The sequence below is a fragment of the Neoarius graeffei genome, chromosome 14, assembly GCF_027579695.1.
Source record: "Neoarius graeffei isolate fNeoGra1 chromosome 14, fNeoGra1.pri, whole genome shotgun sequence".
Taxonomy (NCBI): Eukaryota; Metazoa; Chordata; class Actinopteri; order Siluriformes; family Ariidae; genus Neoarius; species Neoarius graeffei.
The window spans coordinates 47,259,059-47,281,356 of NC_083582.1; the positions used below are offsets into that span (position 1 = coordinate 47,259,059).

At 39.3% G+C, this 22,298-nt stretch overlaps 2 protein-coding genes across 4 annotated transcripts; one reads left to right on the forward strand and one right to left on the reverse strand.

Annotated features, from left to right (window-relative positions):
* Window positions 1–389: 389 nt before the first annotated feature.
* snx11 (sorting nexin 11) lies at window positions 390–10,878 on the reverse strand. 2 transcript variants are annotated; one of them, XM_060939839.1, is made up of 7 exons: window positions 10,717–10,878; window positions 9,266–9,315; window positions 8,443–8,529; window positions 5,056–5,156; window positions 4,792–4,887; window positions 4,237–4,461; window positions 390–4,159 (listed from the first exon to the last, which is right to left on the reverse strand). In XM_060939839.1, the coding sequence occupies exons 1-7, from the start codon at window positions 10,742–10,744 to the stop codon at window positions 3,775–3,777; spliced, it is 972 nt and encodes a 323-aa protein (XP_060795822.1). In that variant the 5' UTR covers window positions 10,745–10,878; the 3' UTR covers window positions 390–3,774. The 2 variants fall into 2 exon arrangements, with proteins under 2 accessions (XP_060795822.1, XP_060795821.1); XM_060939838.1 differs by having other exon boundaries at window positions 9,251–9,315.
* Window positions 10,879–11,009: 131 nt separating this feature from the next.
* Window positions 11,010–21,639, forward strand: si:dkey-220f10.4 (tubby protein homolog). Of its 2 annotated transcripts, XM_060939840.1 has the most exons (13): window positions 11,010–11,184; window positions 15,570–15,766; window positions 15,915–16,071; window positions 16,350–16,583; window positions 16,675–16,764; window positions 16,851–16,988; window positions 17,150–17,319; window positions 17,417–17,575; window positions 18,000–18,112; window positions 18,190–18,304; window positions 20,060–20,158; window positions 20,951–21,122; window positions 21,258–21,639. In XM_060939840.1, exons 2-13 carry the CDS (start codon window positions 15,725–15,727, stop codon window positions 21,389–21,391), a joined length of 1,623 nt encoding a protein of 540 aa, XP_060795823.1. In that variant the 5' UTR covers window positions 11,010–11,184; window positions 15,570–15,724; the 3' UTR covers window positions 21,392–21,639. The 2 variants fall into 2 exon arrangements, with proteins under 2 accessions (XP_060795823.1, XP_060795824.1); XM_060939841.1 differs by lacking the exon at window positions 20,951–21,122.
* The last annotated feature ends 659 nt before the right edge of the window (window positions 21,640–22,298 follow it).

Consider the following 22,298-nt stretch of genomic DNA (forward strand, 5'->3'; position numbering starts at 1 on the left):
CCCGTTACACCTGTGGCCCTGTAGGCATGCTGCGTACGACTTTGTTTTCTCAAGTTCTCTGTACAAACAGCAACTGCTCATGATTTGTTAATGGTGCAATTCTATATTTTGTATCACAGGCTGGGAAAATCATTTGTTATGTCTAAATATCAGTCTCCTCTACCCTGGTGTGGTTAGATTGAAAGATCCCCCCAATGGTATATAGATAAAACAGCTATTTAGTTTAAATTAATCTGTGAAGTAGATATGTGAACCAAGTACAGAATGTCAGACTCATTCGTCTAGATGTACTAATGTCACTTTGAGAACCTTGAACAAAGTGTGCAGATAAGTTTTTTTTTTTTTAAAAAGGCAAACACATACACAAGAGGAAAAGGGGTTGTCTCTAGAATAATTTAATTTGCTCTACTCCAGGTGCACAACTTTTATAATTCAGTTAAACAATAACAAATGCAGCATGAAATTAAACAAGGGTAGGTCACAGTTATGCTCAGAAATAATTAGTTCAAAGAAAAAAAAACATTCCCTTTGCCGTTAATCTGTTATCTATTACAGTGTGTTCCCTAGGACAGTGTAAACAGCCTGTTGTAAACTACAACCCACACATTCCCATAACTTTAGTGCAATAATATGGAGAAATAAGGGGGGGGGGGGGGACGGGATTAAGCACTGAATCCTGATGTACATGATCCCTGCACAGCAGTAGTTTAACTATTGCTTTGTCTGTGTTAGACTGGGCATGTAGCATCCCCTGTCTGTGAACATGTCCATGTATTCTCCACCCAATAACTGATGTGGCTCTGCTTTGTGCAACATTCAAATCAGCCACAGATCATCTGTAGTATATTGCTCTTCTGGTCTCAATATTATACAATCTTTAGTATGTTAAAAAAAAAAAAAGTGTACAAGAGAAAAGCTTTTCTATATCCCAAGACAACAGAATCCTATACAAAGGGCTGAGTGTACAAAACACTAGGGGCACATTACTGTACTGCATCCACAAGACAGCTTCAATTAATCCAGATTCACTATTCATTCCAAGTGTCCTTTAATACTGGGATAAAGTATAAAAGGCACCTGGACTTGTGCTTTACTCTACCACACTGAAATCCCAGCAGCAGCAACTGAGATTTATCACAAGAGACAATAGCTCCCCCCCCAAGCCTCTACTTGTCTAATGCTGGTCTTCCTAATGTCTGCCTCCTAGAGCATTTACAGCGTTGTATTTTGCTGAAAGTTGTAGAATTCTAGAAAGGTCTGCCACGCAGAACCTCCAAAATGCAATTAAATAATTTCATACTAGCCTAATAACTAAATTTTGCATTTGTGCAATTCGTTTCCCTTTTTAACCAATGATCGGACAGTCTGTTGGATGGAGGTTTATAAATGGAATGGCAGACCGTTCAACTCAGGACACACTGCTTCGAACAGCATATGAAACACTAGACTTATATGCACTGAAATCATTTTCCCCACTACACCTTAACATATTGCACCATTTTGAACAGTTGCCACTTAAGCCATGTCTAAAAGCACTGAAGAAATATTCAACGCAGTCAAGAAATCCAATAAGTGACATATTGAATACCCATAATGCACTGTGCCAGGAACATGACTTATGTCTAGCCTTTTGCTCTGGTATTCATACCAGGATGAATAAGAGCAAAAGCATGCAGTATACAAAATATTTTACTTCACACATTTTATTCCCTGTAAATGGGCAACATACAGTCAACACAGGAAGTACTGGCACGCTTCAGTTTAAAAAAAAAAAAAAAACCCCACACCCAAACAAAAACCACACTTCTCTTCCCCCCCCTTTGCACTGGCTTACATTGCCACTTACATAGTCTAAAGACTTTCACAACAGTAAAGTCTGTTAGTAAAAAGCAAAGAATTTCATGTCCTAACCTCTAGGGTCTGTACTGCTTTTTATACAACGTACCGTTGGAGTGCACTGCACTTTTTTCACCTGCCTGGAAAACCAAACAGCTTTCCGCAGAAATGAGACTGACCTACACCAAATCAAGTAACAGGTACAAAACCACAAACAGAAGTAACCAATTACAACTGGAACATTTGCACATGTACCTAAAAGGAGAAAGCATGCGCTTATTGCACCCATGCACAGTGTAAAAGAGCAAAGTGACGTAAACAAAGTAGGAACCAAGGATTCCAGTTTAAGGGTTATCAAGTTTCAATGTTAGAGGATAGATCACCATTAAGTTTAGAAAAAGACTGCACAATAGAGCACATGTACTCACTGCAAAAACTGAATAAATCAAAGTCATCATTGGGGTGTCCAGCAATAAGAGGGGACTTTATACAAGAAAACACCCCCACAGGCACTATGAAATGGTTGTACACCAATCATTACTTGCAGCTGTTCTCATGATCATTTTTGAGGGATGTTTTAGCCCAACCAATTTGGTTGCCTCTGCCATGCTGAAACTAGGCTATGAACATTAGAACATTATCTTCACCAAGGTGTCACCAAGCATGAGACAGGAAAACAACCTGGGCACCATGCATGGACATCTGTATAGCTATTCATATCTGGGGGTGATTTATAGGTCACCCTTCCACATACCAACATGTTTGAGAAGAGGGAAGAAGACACTTTGTCAGGGTGCCAACAACTTTGAAATGCAAAACTACAAGGGGTGCCAGTAGTTACTGTGTTGGCTGCACTCCACCCAGATCCCCCATATAGGCAACACTGAGGAGTGTGCTGTTCTTTTAAAAAAAAAAAAAATTGCACAAGTCCTAATCCCTAGAAATCATTCTCTTCCGTCATCTGCGTTAGAGAGCTCAGATATCAGAAACCCTGGTCTCTCAACGATCAACTCCATGCACATTAAGTCTATGTCAAGGAGTCACCCATGCTGTTTTGTACACTCCGTGAGAGAGTGAAGCATCTTAAGACTAGATTCCAAATTCCAGTCTACAGCAGAGCAGGAAAGAGAAAAAAAAAAAAACCTACACCACTTAAGTCTTTGGAAGCCTGGACCCTATGAAACAAGTTTTACCTTTGCCCCTTGATGTTTAATAACGTCATGATTTCCCAGGCAGCATGACCACCTGGTTCTCTCTTTTTACGGTCATTTATTTCAGGGCGTCCAAAGATTGAGCCACTAGAATAGGACGTCAGCTTGAAAATCTCTTCAGAACTTTGATTTACTGATATACATAAACAGGTTCAAACACTGCACCCTTCACTCGAAACTGTGTCTTATTGTATTTTTTTTTTTAGTACATCATGTTCATGTACACTTTCAGCACTGCCAGAAAGCCTTGATGGCCCCTAATCAACATCTCAGCTATACACTTAGGTTGTATTCTACCCTTTTTGTAAAAAGTAACCATCAAATGTGAACATTTACTACTAAAAAAAAAAAAAAAAAAAGACCCAACCGAAAAAAAAAAAAAAAAACCGGGGAAAAGAAAAAAAAAAAAAATCCCCACATTGTGTCTATTCAGCTAAGCAGAATCTTTATCAGACAACTTTAATTCACCACTGGTGTCTCAATGACTTCCAGTGGTCAGGTTATTCATCTCGATTTGATTTTGGCTCTCTTTACTAGATACTAACAGTAGAGTTGAAACTGTTCAGCTTTACCCACAAACAGTTCTCAAAGAGCTCGGGTCTGCAGGTTAACATGGATCCAAAGTGACAATTATAATGTAGTGTCTTCACATAAGCTGCGTTTGGTTTAACTCACTATATACATTCTCTAAACTATAACATGCCTCTCAGAATGGGGAATATGAGGACTAAAAACAGTTGACCAATTTATTACTAGCTACATGGTTCGACTGAGACTTATCTGCTGCAATGGGTGCCTGCAAGACCACACATCCAATTCCATTAGCATTGGTGTCCATGGTGGTGTCGTGTATGTGTGTTTGCTCATCTAGTATACCGAGATCACTTCCTTCTTTAGTGTTTTGGGTGTTCAAAACAGGAACGTGCTGATGGATTTCCACCTCCAGGTGTTCACAATTCTCCCAGTCCTGTGCGCTTCCTTCTCGGCCATCTCGAGGAGCTGCAGTATCTACAGTTGTATTGTCTTCTTGCAATTTTGAGTCAACAGGGTTTAGGTCAGGCTTGTCGACAGCTCCTCCTTCATGTCGTACAGGGGGAACGTTCGGAGAGGGACTATGGATTAGAACAAAGGTCAGTTTAGATATCCTTCATTATTTGACAGTTCCATGAACTCAAAAGTTCATCCGTACCTTTCAACTGATTCATAAGAAATTGGTGTTGGGCATGGCTCCAGTGACCCGTCCACTTCCTCCTGAGCCCAGCCACGATTGGATGAGGCATATGTTAGAATGGCATCAGTCACACTGTAAGGAGTGTGACCATTCACACAGTCTTGAATGTGACCAACAGGAAGCTGAGTCTGCAGAAACAGATGGAGCTGGCTGTCGGACAGGCACACAGTCATGTGAACTACCCTGTGGATACAAAACTTCTCCTTAACACATGCTGAAACTCAGCATATCTGCAGAAGTGACAGATTCTGATGTTTACTTTTAAAATAGCAATTAAGTCATGATTTTCAGGACATGGTTTGTGTTGACGTCAGTTAGTCACATGGTTAAGGCAAGACAACTGACTCATTTGAGGTTAATGCTACGAACAAAGTACAATTTGGCATTATTCATCATTGCTCATGTCCTTTTATAATCTCTAGGAGGAAAAAAAGTCAAATTGATTGACAATTATCCATATTCTCTTAATTCTGTCACATTTTATATTTAAAAAAACAAACAAACAAAACTGACTTGTCCAGGAAGCTCTGTAAGCCCTTTCTCCTCTTTTCAATGAAGTCTATGTTGTTAAAGTGGAAGAAAGACTTTCCAGGCAGGTCAGGAACAGGTCTGTAAGAAAAGTTGAGAATGATAAATTATTGGAAAGAAAGCCAGTCATTCATATTAACATACAAATTATTTTATTCCAGTTGTGTGAAATCTCAAATTTGAGAAGTCAACTGAAATGTATTCGTTGGCATTATTGTAAATCATTAATTTATTTTTTTTTAAACTTACACCAGACCAGCATTCTTCTGCAGTTTCCTTTGCAGCCACACAAACTCACTATATCGCCGACGCACACAGGAGGTTTTAGCTGTGAATGCCTTGCTGTTGGTCTTAGGACCCCCCCCCCAAAAAAAAAAAAAAAAAAGCAGAAAATTATGTCCACTGATATAACTGAGCCTCTTAATTACAGACAATTATGATTTAGGTTTATTCAGCTCACAAATTATTGGCACCTTTAGTAAAGATGGGGGGGGGGGGGATGATTTGACTTATTTGTCATTAACTTAATCTCACATTGAATACATGACAGAAGTTATTCTCAGAAAATGCAAACTTTTTTTTTTTTTTTTTAAAAAACCCACAACTTCTGCATTTAGCACTTTATGCAAGAATACAGAATCCTCGCCACATCCTGCAGGGTCCTCACTTGTGGACTTTCCTCTTTAGCTCACCACACAGGCTTTAAATGAGGCTTAGGTACAAGGCCTGGGGTGGCCAGGTCAAAAATTTCACTGAACCATTTTTTGTCGATTTGGATGTACATTTTGAATTGTAACGGCTGAAAGATCCAACTATGACCCAGCTTTAGCATCTTAGCAGATATTTTCATAGGAGGATTAGATTCTTTTCTACATAACCATCCTTCTTTTTATGCCAAACCCACCTTGAGTATTGTCAAGAAGCTCCATTTTTGTCTGACCATAAAATCCAGTCCCATCTAGTGAACTGTTGGGGCTAACATACATGGAGATTTAGTGACTCAAAAATGCTTCTTCTGCATGTCTCCAATCATGACCACTGGAGAGATTTTTGTCTCCCTCATCATCCTCCTGAGGGTGTGGAGACAAAATACAGTATTCTGTATTTTGTTCTCTTCCAGCCAGATTTATTATAGCTCCAATTCTTCTAAAATGTGATTTACTTGTTTCCCCAGCAGTGGATATGGGCAATCTCAGGCATGTAACTATTTTTATAGCTACTGTACTTCCCGATTTATGAAAAAGTGAGATTTCTGTCTCATTTCTGTGAAATGAAAAGCCACAGACAACCACTCAATTATATGAACTTAACAAGAGTGCTCCGAGAGCAAAATATCCCCTGCTGGCAACTCTGCCATAATGCTGGCAAAATGTGACCGAAGTGAACGAACTTGCAATATGCATATTACCAACATAAAGAATCCGGTCAAGTTTCATGAAATTCCTCCAAAAACTGAGAGAAGTTGATTTCAGAAGGCGAGTACCCTTCCCAGGACAGATATCGCCACGACAATCCCCCTTCGGGCCTTTTGGCCAGTAGGGGATAAAAAGGATAAATATAAACTGGAAGATACTTCAGTCACATTCTGTTCAAAAGAGTTTTAGTCACCTGCCTGTTGGATACAAACAGCACCTCCTACTGCCAATATATTAACACCCTTGCTTCCTGGTTCGACAGCAGCTTTTTGGATCTTAAATTTCCCCAAGACCAAGGAGCTGTGTCTGGGAGGCAGTAGGAGAGAAGGCAGCACAGGCCCCATGCTCACTTTTACACCAATCAGCATGAAGGGCCAGGAAGATGAGCAGGTCACTCACTTTAAATACAAAACAATAGATAATCAGCTCACCTTTCAGGACAAATGTCAATTACATCTTTAAAAAAAAAAACAAAAAAACCTGACAGCACATCACTCTTCTCAGGAAACTGAAGAGCTTCAGTACCAGCCAGCACACCCTGTCCATGGTCTACAAATCACTGACAGCATCCTTACGTACAACATTATGTCATGGTATGGAAAACCCCTCAGTGAAAAAACAAACTGGCACAAATCGTCAACCAGGCCAACAAAATAATTGGACATAACTTCAATTCCAGGACTTACATTCTCAGGCATTAATTAAAAAGGCAATCCAGATCTACCAGGAGCCCACCCATCCTCTCCACTACGCATTTCAGCTGCTACCATCAGGCCACAGACTTCGTCCCAATGGCCAAGAAGAATGGCTACAAATTTTTTTTAAATCCCATCAGCTGTGGCCATTCTTAATAAGGGACTGCTCAAATAAGCCCCACAGGATCTACCCACTCAGCACACACAGTTTTATCCCTTTTATTCCTTATTTGCATTCATTGATTAGCTCGTCTGGCCAACAGGTGAGGAGTTTATGCCGTCATGCATTGCCTGTTGTCCATCTGTTATTGTCCACATTTCACAAAAAAAGTCACTTCTTCCTTTTCTCTCTCTCACACCAATTTTTTTTAAATTCTTTTTGGCAGGTACATATAGCTTCTACCCAGATTTGCATAGCTACAATTAATAATGAAGATATGAAGTAGTTAAGCCCCAACAAGCAGTTTTCACAAAAAAAAAAAAAAAAAAAAAAAAGCTTCTTCGCAGTCAATTCCTCACCATTGTGGATTCTTTCTGGCAAATAGGTAGGTATTCCTAGGGTGTACATAGCTTACAACATTTATTGTGCAAGGTGGCCCACTTCAGATCATTCCTTCTGGAATGGATGGGGCCAGAGTGAGCTACACTGTCACTGACAGTCTCATTATCATCATAGACCAAATTGGAACTGACTATACCATTTACTTTTTACAGTATTTTATTGTGAGCCCCAGGGCCGGCGAGGGCCTTTCTGTGCGGAGTTTGCATGTTCTCCCCGTGTCCGCGTGGGTTTCCTCCGGGTGCTCCGGTTTCCCTCACAGTCCAAAGACATGCAGGTTAGGTTAACTTGTGACTCTAAATTGACTGTAGGTGTGAATGTGAGTGTGAATGGTTGTCTGTGTCTATGTGTCAGCCCTGTGATGACCTGGCGACTTGTCCAGGGTGTACCCCGCCTTTTGCCCGTAGTCAGCTGGGATAGGCTCCAGCTTGCCTGCGACCCTGTAGAAGGATAAAGCGGCTAGAGATAATGAGATGAGAATTTTATTGTAATGTATTGTTCTTAATGTCTATTGTTTTGTATGATGCATTTGTTTTTTGACTTCCATGCCAGTGCCAAAGACAATTTTCCATTTTATGCAAGTTTAATGGACAATAAAGTAGCCTGATTCTAGTGTGCTCATAACTGTTTAAGCTGTTTTTCATAAGGGTTCTTGTTTCTTAAAAAAAAAAGGAAGAAGTTTGACTTCCCTCACATGTGCAATGCAAGGCTGATTTAACTGTTAACCATTACATTTTTAATAACCTTTTAAAAACTTCTCTTTCCCCAAGGGTGCCAATAACTCTGGAGCTAACTATTCTTCTGTGAATCAAACAAGACAACGATAGTAATTACAAGAGATACAGTAGTCTTTACAGATAACTTCACTTACTGCCTTCCATTTTGATGTGCAAAAACAAAAACTAATTACTATACAGGAAGTAGGAAGTATTTAATATTTAGAAAGACCCTTATGAAAAGTACTTACATGAAGAAAAATCTTGTAGTCCACATACGATTTCCATGATCCCTCGTTCATCACGCGAGGATCCTGAACTCTCACAGTAATGAATTCCTGTTAAAAGCAAAACAAGAAGGTTTTCTAACTTGTACCGAGATAGTGCTGTTGCATGCCTGTGACCAGATCTGACAATCTACTGATTGATGATGGAACTAATTTTGGGTTAACTTTCAGAACACAGACACATCTTGATGAGCATGGCACACATCTACTGTTATCATCTACCTTTATTGACAAATCAACTTATCCTGCTATAAGTTACTATAGACCAGATCCTGTTTTCATACAGATGGTATAATGCAACAGTTAATATAAAAACTCAAATCCAATACATCAACAATACACTGACATAGCAGAATAAAAATTAAGCTAACTTAGTTTATTATAAAACTGAAGAATTAAGAGGTTTTGGATAGCAACCTTAAAGAATCAATATAACAACCTACTAAATTCTGAACTCCCTAATCTCTAAAAAAATTAACAAAATATAAAATTTAAAAATAAAAGTTGACATTTTTGGGTTTGAATCTAATCTACAAGGTAAACTCCAGATAATATTAAAACAAACAGACTCTGAAGATGTACTCCACTACTTTAACATTGTACTACATTTCAGAACACATTTGCTTACAGATATTCAAGAGCTGAAATAACTAAAGCAATTTGCTTTTATTTGCAACTTGATTAGTATCATTATAAATCCAGACTCATTCATGTCAGCAACCAATTAACACAAATGTGGAAATCAGGCAAACAATGAGAAACAGAGACAAACCGAAAGAGGTCTTACATCTCCTTGACTTTTGAGCATCCTGCCAATTGTGAGTGAACACATAACATCTGTGGAATGAGAAAAGAACACAGGAAATTAAACATTTGCTGAAAAGCAGTTTAAAGCACAGACATCAGAAATGACATTTGTGTCTAACAGCAATACTGTGTAAACATTTCCTACTCACAAGCAATTATTTTATCCTGTGGTCGCAAAAATAATTTCACATCAAAGACTTTAGCAATAGAGCCAATAAAGTAAACAGCCGCTCTTTAAAGCTCCACCAGAAAACATTATAATCACTGGCTGATTTCTGCGGACTGATATTAAACTCTACAGGATTATTTGCACTTTTGAACCTTTACATCAAACCTCCAGTTTCTCCTCTCCCAAATATGAAGCAGGGAGCCATCAGGGATTTATCTAGTGGCTAGATGATCACATGCTTATTAGGGGTGTCAACATATGACGACAATAACCACGACATTTCAATAGTTCCCTCACCAAATAATTGACTGCTTTCACTACCATATACAGTTCTACCTCACTGAATGTTCTCTACTGTGAAAACCTTGTAAGTAGTTACTGTGATATTGGGCTGTAGGGTTATGATACAGTATTCCACTTACAATAACCAGTCCTGACAAATGTTAATTGATTAAACCTTTCCCCACCCCAAGAGGCACACATTACTTTTTCTACCAAGATGGCAGTATTTCAGACACACTACCACTTCATTCAAACAAAAATGTTCTCACTGTCTCAGCCACGATTAAAGGAAACATTTTTTTAAATTTTAACAAATGTGTCTCCAAGTGACCATTTTGACACCTTCAGTTATTAGCAAATCAAGCAATATCTACTCACATGCAACCTTTTGTGTCATGAGTTTGCCAAAAGTCAAGGCGTTTAACCAATCTCCTACTAAATCCATCAAGGGAAAAAACGCCTCTCTAGGTCTACTTCAGGAAGCATCCCAAATATTTGCTGATGTCTGAACCTGGAGTGAAGATGAGGACTTGCACGAATCCCTAGGCCTGAACTTTACCCTTTATCTCTGAGCATCAGCCCTCCTTTCCTTTCAGCAGGAGACTGCAGACACCAGCATTGGTCAGTAATCAGGTTTGGGAACCGTGATTAGGAACAGCACATGGTTGGTTGAAAAAGGGGGAACTTATCTCCTTGAGCAAAACACACACACTTCAAGCAAAATACACGCTTTTCACATATTGATTAATCGACTTAATGTCGTTTATGGGTCGCGTTAGAAAAGCAGTGTGATACTTAACAAGGAAGAGAGCCAGTTGAATACTTTGTTTTATCTGATGACTACAACACAGGATAAATACATGAAGAGAAAATCATTGGCAAACAGACTCCGAGCTTGTCAATAAACAACTTCCAGCTGATCAACCATAACAACTCTAACTTAAGCTGAATGTCAGAAATCAACACCAAAATATCATTACCTTTAACAAAAATACCGGTAACAACCATATATCTTCACCATCCCACCTCCATAGATCAAGCTGCTGCCATAATTTGAGGATGAATGTACAGGAAATGACTAAAAACAAAGCTTAAATGTGTTCAGACGACTAATTTGTCAGGAAACAATCCACTTCCGCTTTACTCCTTCACCCGCAAAGCAAGCACAAGCCGCAGTGTGGAGTTTTTCGCCACCTACTGGACCGGAGGAGAGCAAGACAACCCGCGCTCCACATCTACACACTGAATTGTTTACTGTAGCCAAGGACGGAGTTTCACTCACCTCATGTTTGGACGTCTTGTCTTTCTTTCTTTTTTTTTTCTTCCAGATTGTGTATCAGACTATTTAAATTAGTCCACACCAGTACCTTTTGCTCTTCTGTGTTAGGCCTACAATATTTAATTGGATAACAGCTGTATTCTTTAAGCTTTTCCAGTACAGGCTTGAAGTAAGTGAATTAAATACTGTTAAAACTATTATATCGAAAGTGACAGCGTGAACATTAACTATAACAACATTAACTGTCACTACAAAGTGTTGATTAAATGAAAGTAATTATAATTGTCTGGACATTTCATGATGAAGTGCCTTGTTTTCTGCTCTCTGCTCCAGCAGATTCACTCTGAACTGTTGAGGTGCTGCTCATACCTGTTTTCTTAATAATGGTCTTTAATTTAACAAAGATAAAGGAATAATAAAGACAGATCATACATGAGAACATGATGCATCCTTAATAAACAAGTAATAAAGTCAGATTACAGTAGAATATACCACAACACTGCTGATGTCTCGACTGTAATCTGTAAAAAAAAAAGAAAAGAAAAGATAATAATAAAGCTTAATATTTGTTAATGTGGCGGCACGGTGGTGTAGTGGTTAGCGCTGTCGCCTCACAGCAAGAAGGTCCTGGGTTCGAGCCCTGGGGCCAGCGAGGGCCTTTCTGTGCGGAGTTTGCATGTTCTGCCCGTGTCCGCGTGGGTTTCCTCCGGGTGCTCCGGTTTCCCCCACAGTCCAAAGACATGCAGGTTAGGTTAACTGGTGACTCTAAATTGACCGTAGGTGTGAACGTGAGTGTGAATGGTTGTCTGTGTCTATGTGTCAGCCCTGTGATGACCTGGCGACTTGTCCAGGGTGTACCCCGCCTTTCGCCTGTAGTCAGCTGGGATAGGCTCCAGCTTGCCTGCGACCCTGTAGAAGGATAAAGCGGCTAGAGATAATGAGATGAGATTTGTTAATGTTTAATTTTCTACAACAGCATGACTTTGACAATAGCATCAGCTGCAATTAAGGATATATATATATATATATATATATTGATGTCTGCAGTCTCCTGCTGAAAGGAAAGAAGGGCTGTTGCTCAGAGATAAAGGGTAAAGTTCAGGCCTAGGGATTCGTGCAAGTCATCATCTTCACTCCAGGTTCAGACATTGGCAAATATTTGGGATGCTTCTTGAAGTAGACCTAGAGAGGCGTTTTTCCCTTGATGGATTTAGTAGGAGATTGGTTAAACACCTTGACTTTTGGCAAACTCATGATACAAAAGGTTGCATGTGAGTAGATATTGCTTGATTTGCTTATAGACATTGCAGCATTGCTTATAACTGAAGGTGTCAAAATGGTCGCTTGGAGTAAAACAAATTGTTAAAATATTTTTACTTTTTTTATTTTTATTTTTTTTAATCGTGGCTGAGACAGTGAGAACATTGTCTTTGAATGAAGTGGTAGTGTGTCTGAAATACTGCCATCTTGGTAGAAAAAGTAATGTTTTCCTCTTGGGGGGGCGTCATGGTTCAGGTGGATAAGGCGCCATACCATAAATCCGGGGACCCGGGTTCAATTCCGACCCAAGGTCATTTCCTGATCCCTCCCCGTCTCTCTCTCTCCTGCTCATTTCCTGTCTCTACACTGTCCTATCCAATAAAGGTGAAAAAAGCCCCCAAAAAATATATTTCCTCTTGGGGTGGGGAAAGGTTTAATCAATTAACATTTGTTAGGACTGGTTATTGTAAGCGGAATACTGTATCATAACCCTACAGCCCAGTATCACAGTAACTACTTACAAGGTTTTCACAGTAGAGAACATTCAGTGAGGTAGAACTGTATATGGCAGTGAAAGCAGTCAATTATTTGGTGAGGGAACTATTGAAATGTCGTGGTATTGTCGTCATATGTTGACACCCCTAATAATAAGCATGTGATCATCTAGCCACTAGATGAATCCCTGATGATGCCCTGCTTCGTATTTGGGAGAGGAGAAGCTGGAGGCTTGACATAGAGGTTCAAAAGTGCAAATAATCCTGTAGAGTTTAATATCAGTCTGCATACAGACTGGTATTAAATATATCCACCATGCCGCCCATATATACAGTGGGGCAAAAAAGTATTTAGTCACCAATTGTGCAAGTTCTCCCACTTAAAAAGATGAGAGATACCTGTAATTTTCATCATAGGTATGGTATACCTCAACTATGAGAGACAAAATGAGAAAAAAAAATCCAGAAAATCACATTGTCTGATTTTTAAAGAATTTATTTGCAAATTATGGTGAAAAATAAGTATTTGGTCAATAACAAAAGTTCATCTCAATACTTTGTTATATACCCTTTGTTGGCAATGACAGAGGTCAAACGTTTTCTGTAAGTCTTCACAAGGTTTTCACATACTGTTGATGGTATTTTGGCCCATTCCTCCATGCAGATCTCCTCTAGAGCAGTGATGTTTTGGGGCTGTCGCTGGGCAGCACGCACTTTCAACTCCCTCCAAAGATTTTCTATGGGGTTGAGATCTGGAGACTGGCTAGGCCATTCCAGAACCTTGAAATGCTTCTTATGAAGCGACTCCTTCATTGCCCGGGCAGTCTGTTTGGGATCATTGTCATGCTGAAAGACCCAGCCATGTTTCATCTTCAATGCCCTTGCTGATGGAAGGAGGTTTTCACTCAAAATCTCACGATACATGGCCCCATTCATTCTTTCCTTTACACGGATCAGTCGTCCTGGTCCCTTTGCAGAAAAACAGCCCCAAAGCATGATGTTTCCACCCCCATGCTTCACAGTAGGTATGGTGTTCTGTGGATGCAACTCAGCATTCTTTCTCCTCCAAACACGACAAGTTGAGTTTTTACCAAAAAGTTCTACTTTGGTTTCATCTGACCATATGACATTCTCCCAATCCTCTTCTGGATCATCCAAATGCTCTCTAGCAAACTTCAGATGGGCCTGGACATGTACTGGCTTAAGCAGGGGGACACGTCTGGCACTGCAGGATTTGAGTCCCTGGCGGCGTAGTGTGTTACTGATGGTAGCCTTTGTTACTTTGGTCCCAGCTCTCTGCAGGTCATTCACTAGGTCCCCCCGTGTGGTTCTGGGATTTTGGCTCACCGTTCTTGTGATCATTTTGACCCCACGGGGTGAGATCTTGCATGGAGCCCCAGATCGAGGGAGATTATCAGTGGTCTTGTATGTCTTCCTTTTTCTAATAATTGCTCCCACAGTTGATTTCTTCACACCAAGCTGCTTACCTATTGCAGATTCAGTCTTCCCAGCCTGGTGCAGGTCTACAATTTTGTTTCTGGTGTCCTTTGACAGCTCTTTGGTCTTGGCCATAGTGGAGTTTGGAGTGTGACTGTTTGAGGTTGTGGACAGGTGTCTTTTATACTGATAACGAGTTCAAACAGGTGCCATTAATACAGGTAACGAGTGGAGGACAGAGGAGCCTCTTAAAGAAGAAGTTACAGGTCTGTGAGAGCCAGAAATCTTGCTTGTTTGTAGGTGACCAAATGCTTATTTTACTGAGGAATTTACCAATTAATTCATTAAAAATCCTACAATGTGATTTCCTGGATTCTTTCCCCCCATTCTGTCTCTCATAGTTGAAGTGTACCTATGATGAAAATTACAGGCCTCTCTCATCTTTTTAAGTGGGAGAACTTGCACAATTGGTGGCTGACTAAATACTTTTTGGCATGGTGGTGTAGTCATTAGCACTATCATCTCACAGCAAGAAGGTCCTGGGTTCGAGCCCAGAGGCTGGCGAGAGCCTTTCTGGGTGGAGTTTGCATGTTCTCCCCGTGTCCATGTGGGTTTCCCCCACAGTCCAAAGACATGCAGGTTAGGTTAATTGGTGGCTCTAAATTGACCGTAGGCATGAATGTGAGTGTGAATGGTTGTCTGTGTCTATGTGTCAGCCCTGCGATAACCTGGCGACTTGTCCAGGGTGTATCCCGCCTCTCACCCATAGTCAGCTGGGATAGGCTCCAGCTTGCCTGCGACCCTGTAGAACAGGATAAGCGGCTACAGATGATGGATGGATGCATGTGTATATAATAAATAAATAAGTTCTTGTACATTATCGTTTCTATAGTAAGAAATCATTCACAGGTACTTCTATAATCGACACTCATGCAATTTAAGCCGAAGAATAAAAGGATTGAAAGACGTGTTTAAAAACAAAAATCATCCAAACATTTCTCTGGAAAAGGTTTGGGTAAGGATTTGTTCATTTTACATTTATGCATGAAGTCTTTAGTCAGTGCTAGCACTTTGAGGTGAAGGTTTCTGCCAGGGTAACAGCCTTCTGCTTTGCGTTGGACCACATCACACCACCCTGTTGTTGATTTATTTTCCTCTATGTGAAACAAGATGAAAAAATCAAATTGTACTACAAGTATGTAAATTTAATGTACATTTGTACCAAGAACAAGATAACAGTTACGCCTTTGGACAAAGTAACTGAAGAGTATGCGAAGTTATTACCTGGAAGTGCACTCTCCGAGCTGTGTGGGATGTAAGAACATTATCTCTCCTAATCTTCTTACCCTTCTGTTCTATACAGGTGGAGGAGTAAGATGGAGCTGGAGGGAGAGAATCAAACATGCGTTGGATTTGATTTGATTTGATGCATGTTGTGTCTCAGGAATGTGTACGAATCTTCCATTGCATGTTTAACCTTGTGGATAAAACGAAACAGCAACTTTTCAACAAATAAAAATGGAGGACCATGAGATGTGGCAACAAAAGCTTGACAAACAGGTAAGTGTGAATTGCACAATTCTCTTGTATTTTGACCTCTTTATTCTAACTTCACTGCAGAAAAATATATTTTTTCTTCTGATCTTAATATCCAATTTGTTGAAATATCAGTATCAAATGAATAACTGACACTAGTTTATATAAACAGCGAACACTTTTGATGAAGAAGCAACAAAAAAGAAGAGCGAATGCTCAGATGATTATGGCAAATCATGAAGCTCGACCAATGAGTCGTAGGCAGAAACCTGCAGCTGAAGACACAGCTCTGTTAATCAGTCAGTCTCAAAGCAACACTTCCTTAAATGGTAAGCACACATACACATATGCATACATACTTTCTCACTTTTTTCTCTTTTTCACATTTATTCACAGTACATTTGGTACATTTTATGTATAGCACAAAAAATATTTTTCATGAGGTGATAAATAACATTAACATTTCGAGCTAGTGTTTAATGAACTCACGTGATGTTTTATTATTTCTGCATTTTACTTTTTAACTCAATTTGATATTCATTTATAAGTCTGACCTTTATACTCCTGTTCATGGCCCTATTGATCTTCTCCAACCTTCTCCTGCCAGACACTCAGCTGGAGCAGGGCTATGACAACATGCTTGAAGAGATTAATCTTGATGAAATGACCATATCATCTCAAGTGATACCAGAGGACACGATGCTACCAGTTCCACCTATGATTAAGACAATTGACCTGGATACAGATAATCAAACAACTCCCAAACACATACCAAACACACCCAATCAATCAGAGGATAAGAAAATGAAGAAAAAAGTTGTGAAGAAGACTCAAGCTAAATGTAAGCCTTTGACATGTAAAGTGATCATACAGTATAATTTTTCACTGCAGTTTTTCGAATTTTGTTCCAACCATTTTATATAATATTTAAGTGCTTGAGCATTATGATGTTGGAGAAGGACATAATCAAGAGAAGAAAACAAAGAAGAAAAAGGAAATGAAGAAGACAGAGGACACACAAAGTACCAACAGCACACTTATTACTTTATTATGCATTTTGTAAAAGATACATTAAAATCCACAGCAAATGTCATCTGTACTTTTTTAGCTGTTGAGACTGATTCAGTGGTGGAGTTTAACACCACAGAGGAAAACAAAACTGAAATAGAGAGTGAAGATGAACAAAAAGGCTGGTCAGAGAGTCCAGTGCCTCCCACACCGAAGAAAAAGCAACTTTTATCTAGCTGTGAGTTCAAATTAAAATTTTAATTTTTACTCTGTGTCCACAACCTACTAGTCCAGAGGCAACTTTTACATTTACAAACATTTTCCTTACTGCTACACTACAGAAGCCAAATTTCCTTTTATATAAAATGTAGAATACTGTATGAAACTGTATTTTTGCAGCACATCTAAATGACTCTGAAGATGAAACAGAAGTCAAGGAGAATAAGAAGGAAAATCCAAAAACACAGAAAAAGTCCCGAAAAACTATGAAAAATGATTATGATCTTGCTTCACTAAACTCTAACTATCGGCCTTTCTCTTCAGAGAGTGATTCTTCAGACATGGGAAAGGTAAGAAAATGTCAAACATTGTACATTAGTGTGATGTTATTTTCTATATTTTTATAATGCCGAAGTATTTTCTTCCCAAAACTTCTGTCGTTGCCAGTCATCACCGGTGTCTTTAGAAGATCTTGATAAGTTTTCTCTTCGCCCTGCACCAAGAGATGTGACTATTCAGTGTAGAATCACCAGAGACAGGAGAGGAATGGAAAGAGGACTCTATCCTACATATTACCTCCACATGGAGAAAGAGGATGGGAAGAAAGTAAGAGAAAAACTTTGTTTTTTGAAAATCAGGTTGTCATTTTACTTTGTGGGTGGCACAATGGAGTAGAGGATAGTGTTGCTGTGTCATGGCTGCGGGGTCTGAAACTGAATGCTGAGCTCAGGATGTTGAAGTCCACTTGATCTCTTAATGTCCACGTAGGTTTCTTCCATTTCACAAAATCATCCCAGTAGTTGAATTGGCAACTCTAAATTGCCCCAAGTGTGTAGGTGTGTGGGATACCCTAGAATGGACTTGTGTCCCATCCATTGTGCATTCCTGCCTTGCCCCTAAAGTTCCTGGGACAGGCTCTGGATCCACCACAAACCAGATAATGCTTTCACTTAACAATTATCCTTTTATTTTCATTCCCTCTATATTGTTCTCTCATCAACTTTCCCTGTTCTTTTGTTTCATTCATAAGGTCTTTCTCATGGCTGGAAGAAAACGTAAGAAGAGTACAACTTCAAATTATCTGATCTCCACTGATCCTACTGATTTATCCCGAGACACCAGCAGTTATATAGGCAAACTAAGGTCATTATTATTAAAAAAAAATCATTTCTCACTTAGCCTACAATATTTTTAAAGTGATTCATTTTCTCTCTTTTTAGGTCAAATGTTTTAGGAACAAAATTTACTGTATACGATAATGGAGAGAATCCAGACAGGAAGCCATTTGTAAAGGAGACTGAATCACTTCGAGAAGAGCTTGCAGCAATATGTTATGTATGTTAAAATTATCATAAGGATCTTGACAAATATCTTTTTAAAAAACATAGAGGTTGAATAATCATGCATTGCATATTATACAGTGGTGCTTGAAAGTTTGTGAACCCTTTAGAATTTTCTATATTTCTGCATAAATATGACCTAAAACATCATCAAATTTTCACACAAGTCATAAAAATAGATAAAGAGAACCCAGTTAAACAAATGAGACAGAAATATTATACTTGGTCATTTATTTATTGAGGAAAATGATCTAATATTACATATCTGTGAGTGGCAAAAGTATGTGAACCTCTAGGATTAGCAGTTAATTTGAAGGTGGAATTAGAGTCAGGTGTTTTCAATCAATGGGATGACAATCAGGTGTGAGTGGGCACCCTGTTTTATTTAAAGAACAGAGATCTATCAAAGTCTGATCTTCACAACACATGTTTGTGGAAGTGTATCATGGCACGAACAAAGGAGATTTCTGAGGACCTCAGAAAAAGCATTGTTGATGCTCATCAGGCTGGAAAAGGTTACAAAACCATCTCTAAAGAGTTTGGACTCCACCAATCCACAGTCAGACAGATTGTGTACAAATGAAGGAAATTCAAGACCATGGTTACCCTCCCCAGGAGTGGTCAACCAACAAAGATCACTCCAAGAGCAAGGCGTGTAATAGTCAATGAGGTTACAAAGAACCCCAGGGTAACTTCTAAGCAACTGAAGGCCTCCCTCACATTGGCTAATGTTCATGAGTCCACCATCAGGAGAGCACTGAACAGCAATGGTGTGCATGGCAGGGTTGCAAGGAGAAAGCCACTGCTCTCCGAAAAGAACATTGCTGCTCGTCTGCAGTTTGCTAAAAATCATGTGGACAAGCCAGAAGGCTACTGGAAAAATGTTTTGTGGACGGATGAGACCAAAATAGAACTTATTGGTTGAAATGAGAAGCGTTATGTTTGGAGAAAGGAAAACACTGCATTCCAGCATAAGAACCTTATCCCATCTGTGAAACATGGTGGTGGTAGTATCATGGTTTGGGCCTGTTTTGCTGCACCTGGGCCAGGACAGCTTGCCATCATTGATGGAACAATGAATTCTGAATTATACCAGCGAATTCTAAAGGAAAACATCAGGACATCTGTCCATGAACTGAATCTCAAGAGAAGGTGGGTCATGCAGCAAGACAACGACCCTAAGCACACAAGTCGTTCTACCAAAGAATGGTTAAAGAAGAATAAAGTTAATGTTTTGGAATGGCCAAGTCAAAGTCCTGACCTTAATCCAATTGAAATGTTGTGGAAGGACCTGAAGCGAACAGTTCATGTGAGGAAACCCACCAATATCCCAGAGTTGAAGCTGTTCTGTACGGAGGAATGGGCTAAAATTCCTCCAAGCCGGTGTGCAGGACTGATCAACAGTTACCGGAAACATTTAGTTGCAGTTACTGCTGCACAAGGGAGTCACACCAGATACTGAAAGCAAAGGTTCACATACTTTTGCCACTCACAGATATGTAATATTGGATCATTTTCCTCAATAAATAAATGACCAAGTATAATATTTTTGTCTCATTTGTTTAACTGGGTTCTCTTTATCTACTTTGAGAACTTGTGTGAAAATCTGATGTTTTAAGTCACATTTCTGCAGAAATATAGAAAATTCTAAAAGGTTCACAAACTGTCAAGCACCACTGTAGCAAAATACTGTTTTGTTTACTGATGCTGCCTTTGCCTCAATTATCATTTCATATTCACTGTCACTCAGGAAAAGAATGTGCTGGGTTTTAAAGGCCCAAGAAAAATGACAGTAATAATTCCTGGCATGCATGAGAATGATGAAAGAGTCTGTATTCGTCCAAAAAGTGTGAGTATAGAAATTATTTCATCTGTTTATAGTGTCAAATATGTTACTGTAGATACACTCTATAGCTAAAAGTTTGTGGACACCTGGCCATCACACCTATATGTTGTTACAAAGTTGGAAGCATACAATTGTAGAGAATGTCTTTGTATGCTGAAGAATTACAGTTTCCTTTCACTATAACGAAGAGGCCCAAATGTGTTCCAGTATGACAATGCCCGTCTGCACAAAGAGAGGTCCATAAAGACATGATTTGCTAAGCTTGGTGTGGAAGAACTTGAGTGACCTGCACAGAGCCCTGACCTCAACCCCACTGAACACCTTTGGGATGTTGCCGACTGCATCAGGCCTCCTCACCTAACATCAGTGCCTGATCTTACTAATGCTCTTGTGACTGAATGGGCAAATCCCCACAGCCATGCACCAAAATTTAGTGGAAAACCTTCCCAGAAGAGTGGAGGCTGTTATAACCTCAAAGGGGGATTAAGTTTGGAATGTTCTGATGTTCAAAAAGTACACTTGGGTGTGATGATTGTGTCCACCAACCTTTGGCCACATAGTGTAATAGTGTAGGCTATGTATAGGATTATATTGCATATACAGATAATCAAATCAATTTTATCATTTATAATATTAAAATATTTATACTGTACCAAAGTGCAGAAGATAGCTGATTTCATATTTTGAATAAATGCAAAAAATCATTTGTACTTCTTTTAACATCACCAATATCAGTCACTTTTTCACCATTAAGTTCAAAAGATTATTTTACACAACCTGCATCCCTGTCCTCAGGAGCTTGAATCTCTTCTCACTCGTTATGAAAACGGTAACAAAGAGAATTTAGTTTGCCTTGTGAACAAATCACCAACCTGGAATGAGCAGACACAGTCTTATGTGCTTAACTTCCATGGACGAGTAACACAGGCATCTGTCAAGAACTTTCAGATTGTTCATCCTGACAATGGTGAGTTGGGTAAAGTACAAATGACATTTCTTTGCAAATGGGAGAAGGATGGAAAGACACTCAGGTTTTTCTGTGCACAGTTAAAGGGACACAAATAAACAATGACTTTTTTTTTAAATCTTTTATGGCATCCAGAGGACTACATTGTTATGCAGTTTGGGAGAGTGGCAGAAGATGTGTTCTCCATGGACTACAGCTTCCCCTTGTGTGCACTACAAGCTTTTGCCATCACTTTGTCCTCATTTGATGGCAAACTTGCTTGTGAATAAATACAGTTTTAAATTAGCAGAGTTCTTTTTTAATTTCTAGTACCTATTCTGTTGACCTATAGTCAAAGATCTTTATTTACTGATGTAAAAGATTAGTTATTTATATATTCTTTGCAATATAATATAATATCTCATCTCATTATCTCTAGCCGCTTTATCCTGTTCTACAGGGTCGCAGGCAAGCTGGAGCCTATCCCAGCTGACTACGGGTGAAAGGCAGGGTACACCCTGGGCAAGTCGCCAGGTCATCACAGGGCATAATATAATATAATATAATATAATATAATATAATATAATATAATATAATATAATATAATATAATATATGCACCTTTTATTCATTTGTATTTTTTATTTTGTGCTGAGTAATTTGCAAATTTGTCATACTGCATTAAAATGAAAAATATTAACCTTTATTTTAAGGTGTGTGTGTGTGTGATTAATGGCTCCCTTGTAAAGATTAGTAATGGCCTCTTCACCTTTTGACTTTCTCATTCATGCAGTTCAAATCATGTGGCAGCAGCACAAAATGCATCAAATGCATAAGTCCATTTCGATAAAGGAGAAGAGTTTCTGTTAATGTTCACATCAAACATCAGCATGATCTTAGTTACTCTGACTATGGCATGGTTGTTCATGCCAGATGGGCTAGTTTGATATCAGGAACTGTTGACCTGGTATTTTCATGTACAATAGAAGAAGAAGAAACCTTTATTTGTCACATGCACACTTCAAGCACAGTGAAATTCATCCTCTTTTAACCCATCTGAAGCAGTGAACACATGCACACACACTCAGAGCAGCCACACCAGAGCGCCCAGGGAGCAGTCAGGGGTCAGGTACCTTGCTCAAGGGCACCTCAGCCCAAGGCCGCCCCACGTCAACCTAACTGCATGTCTTTGGATTGT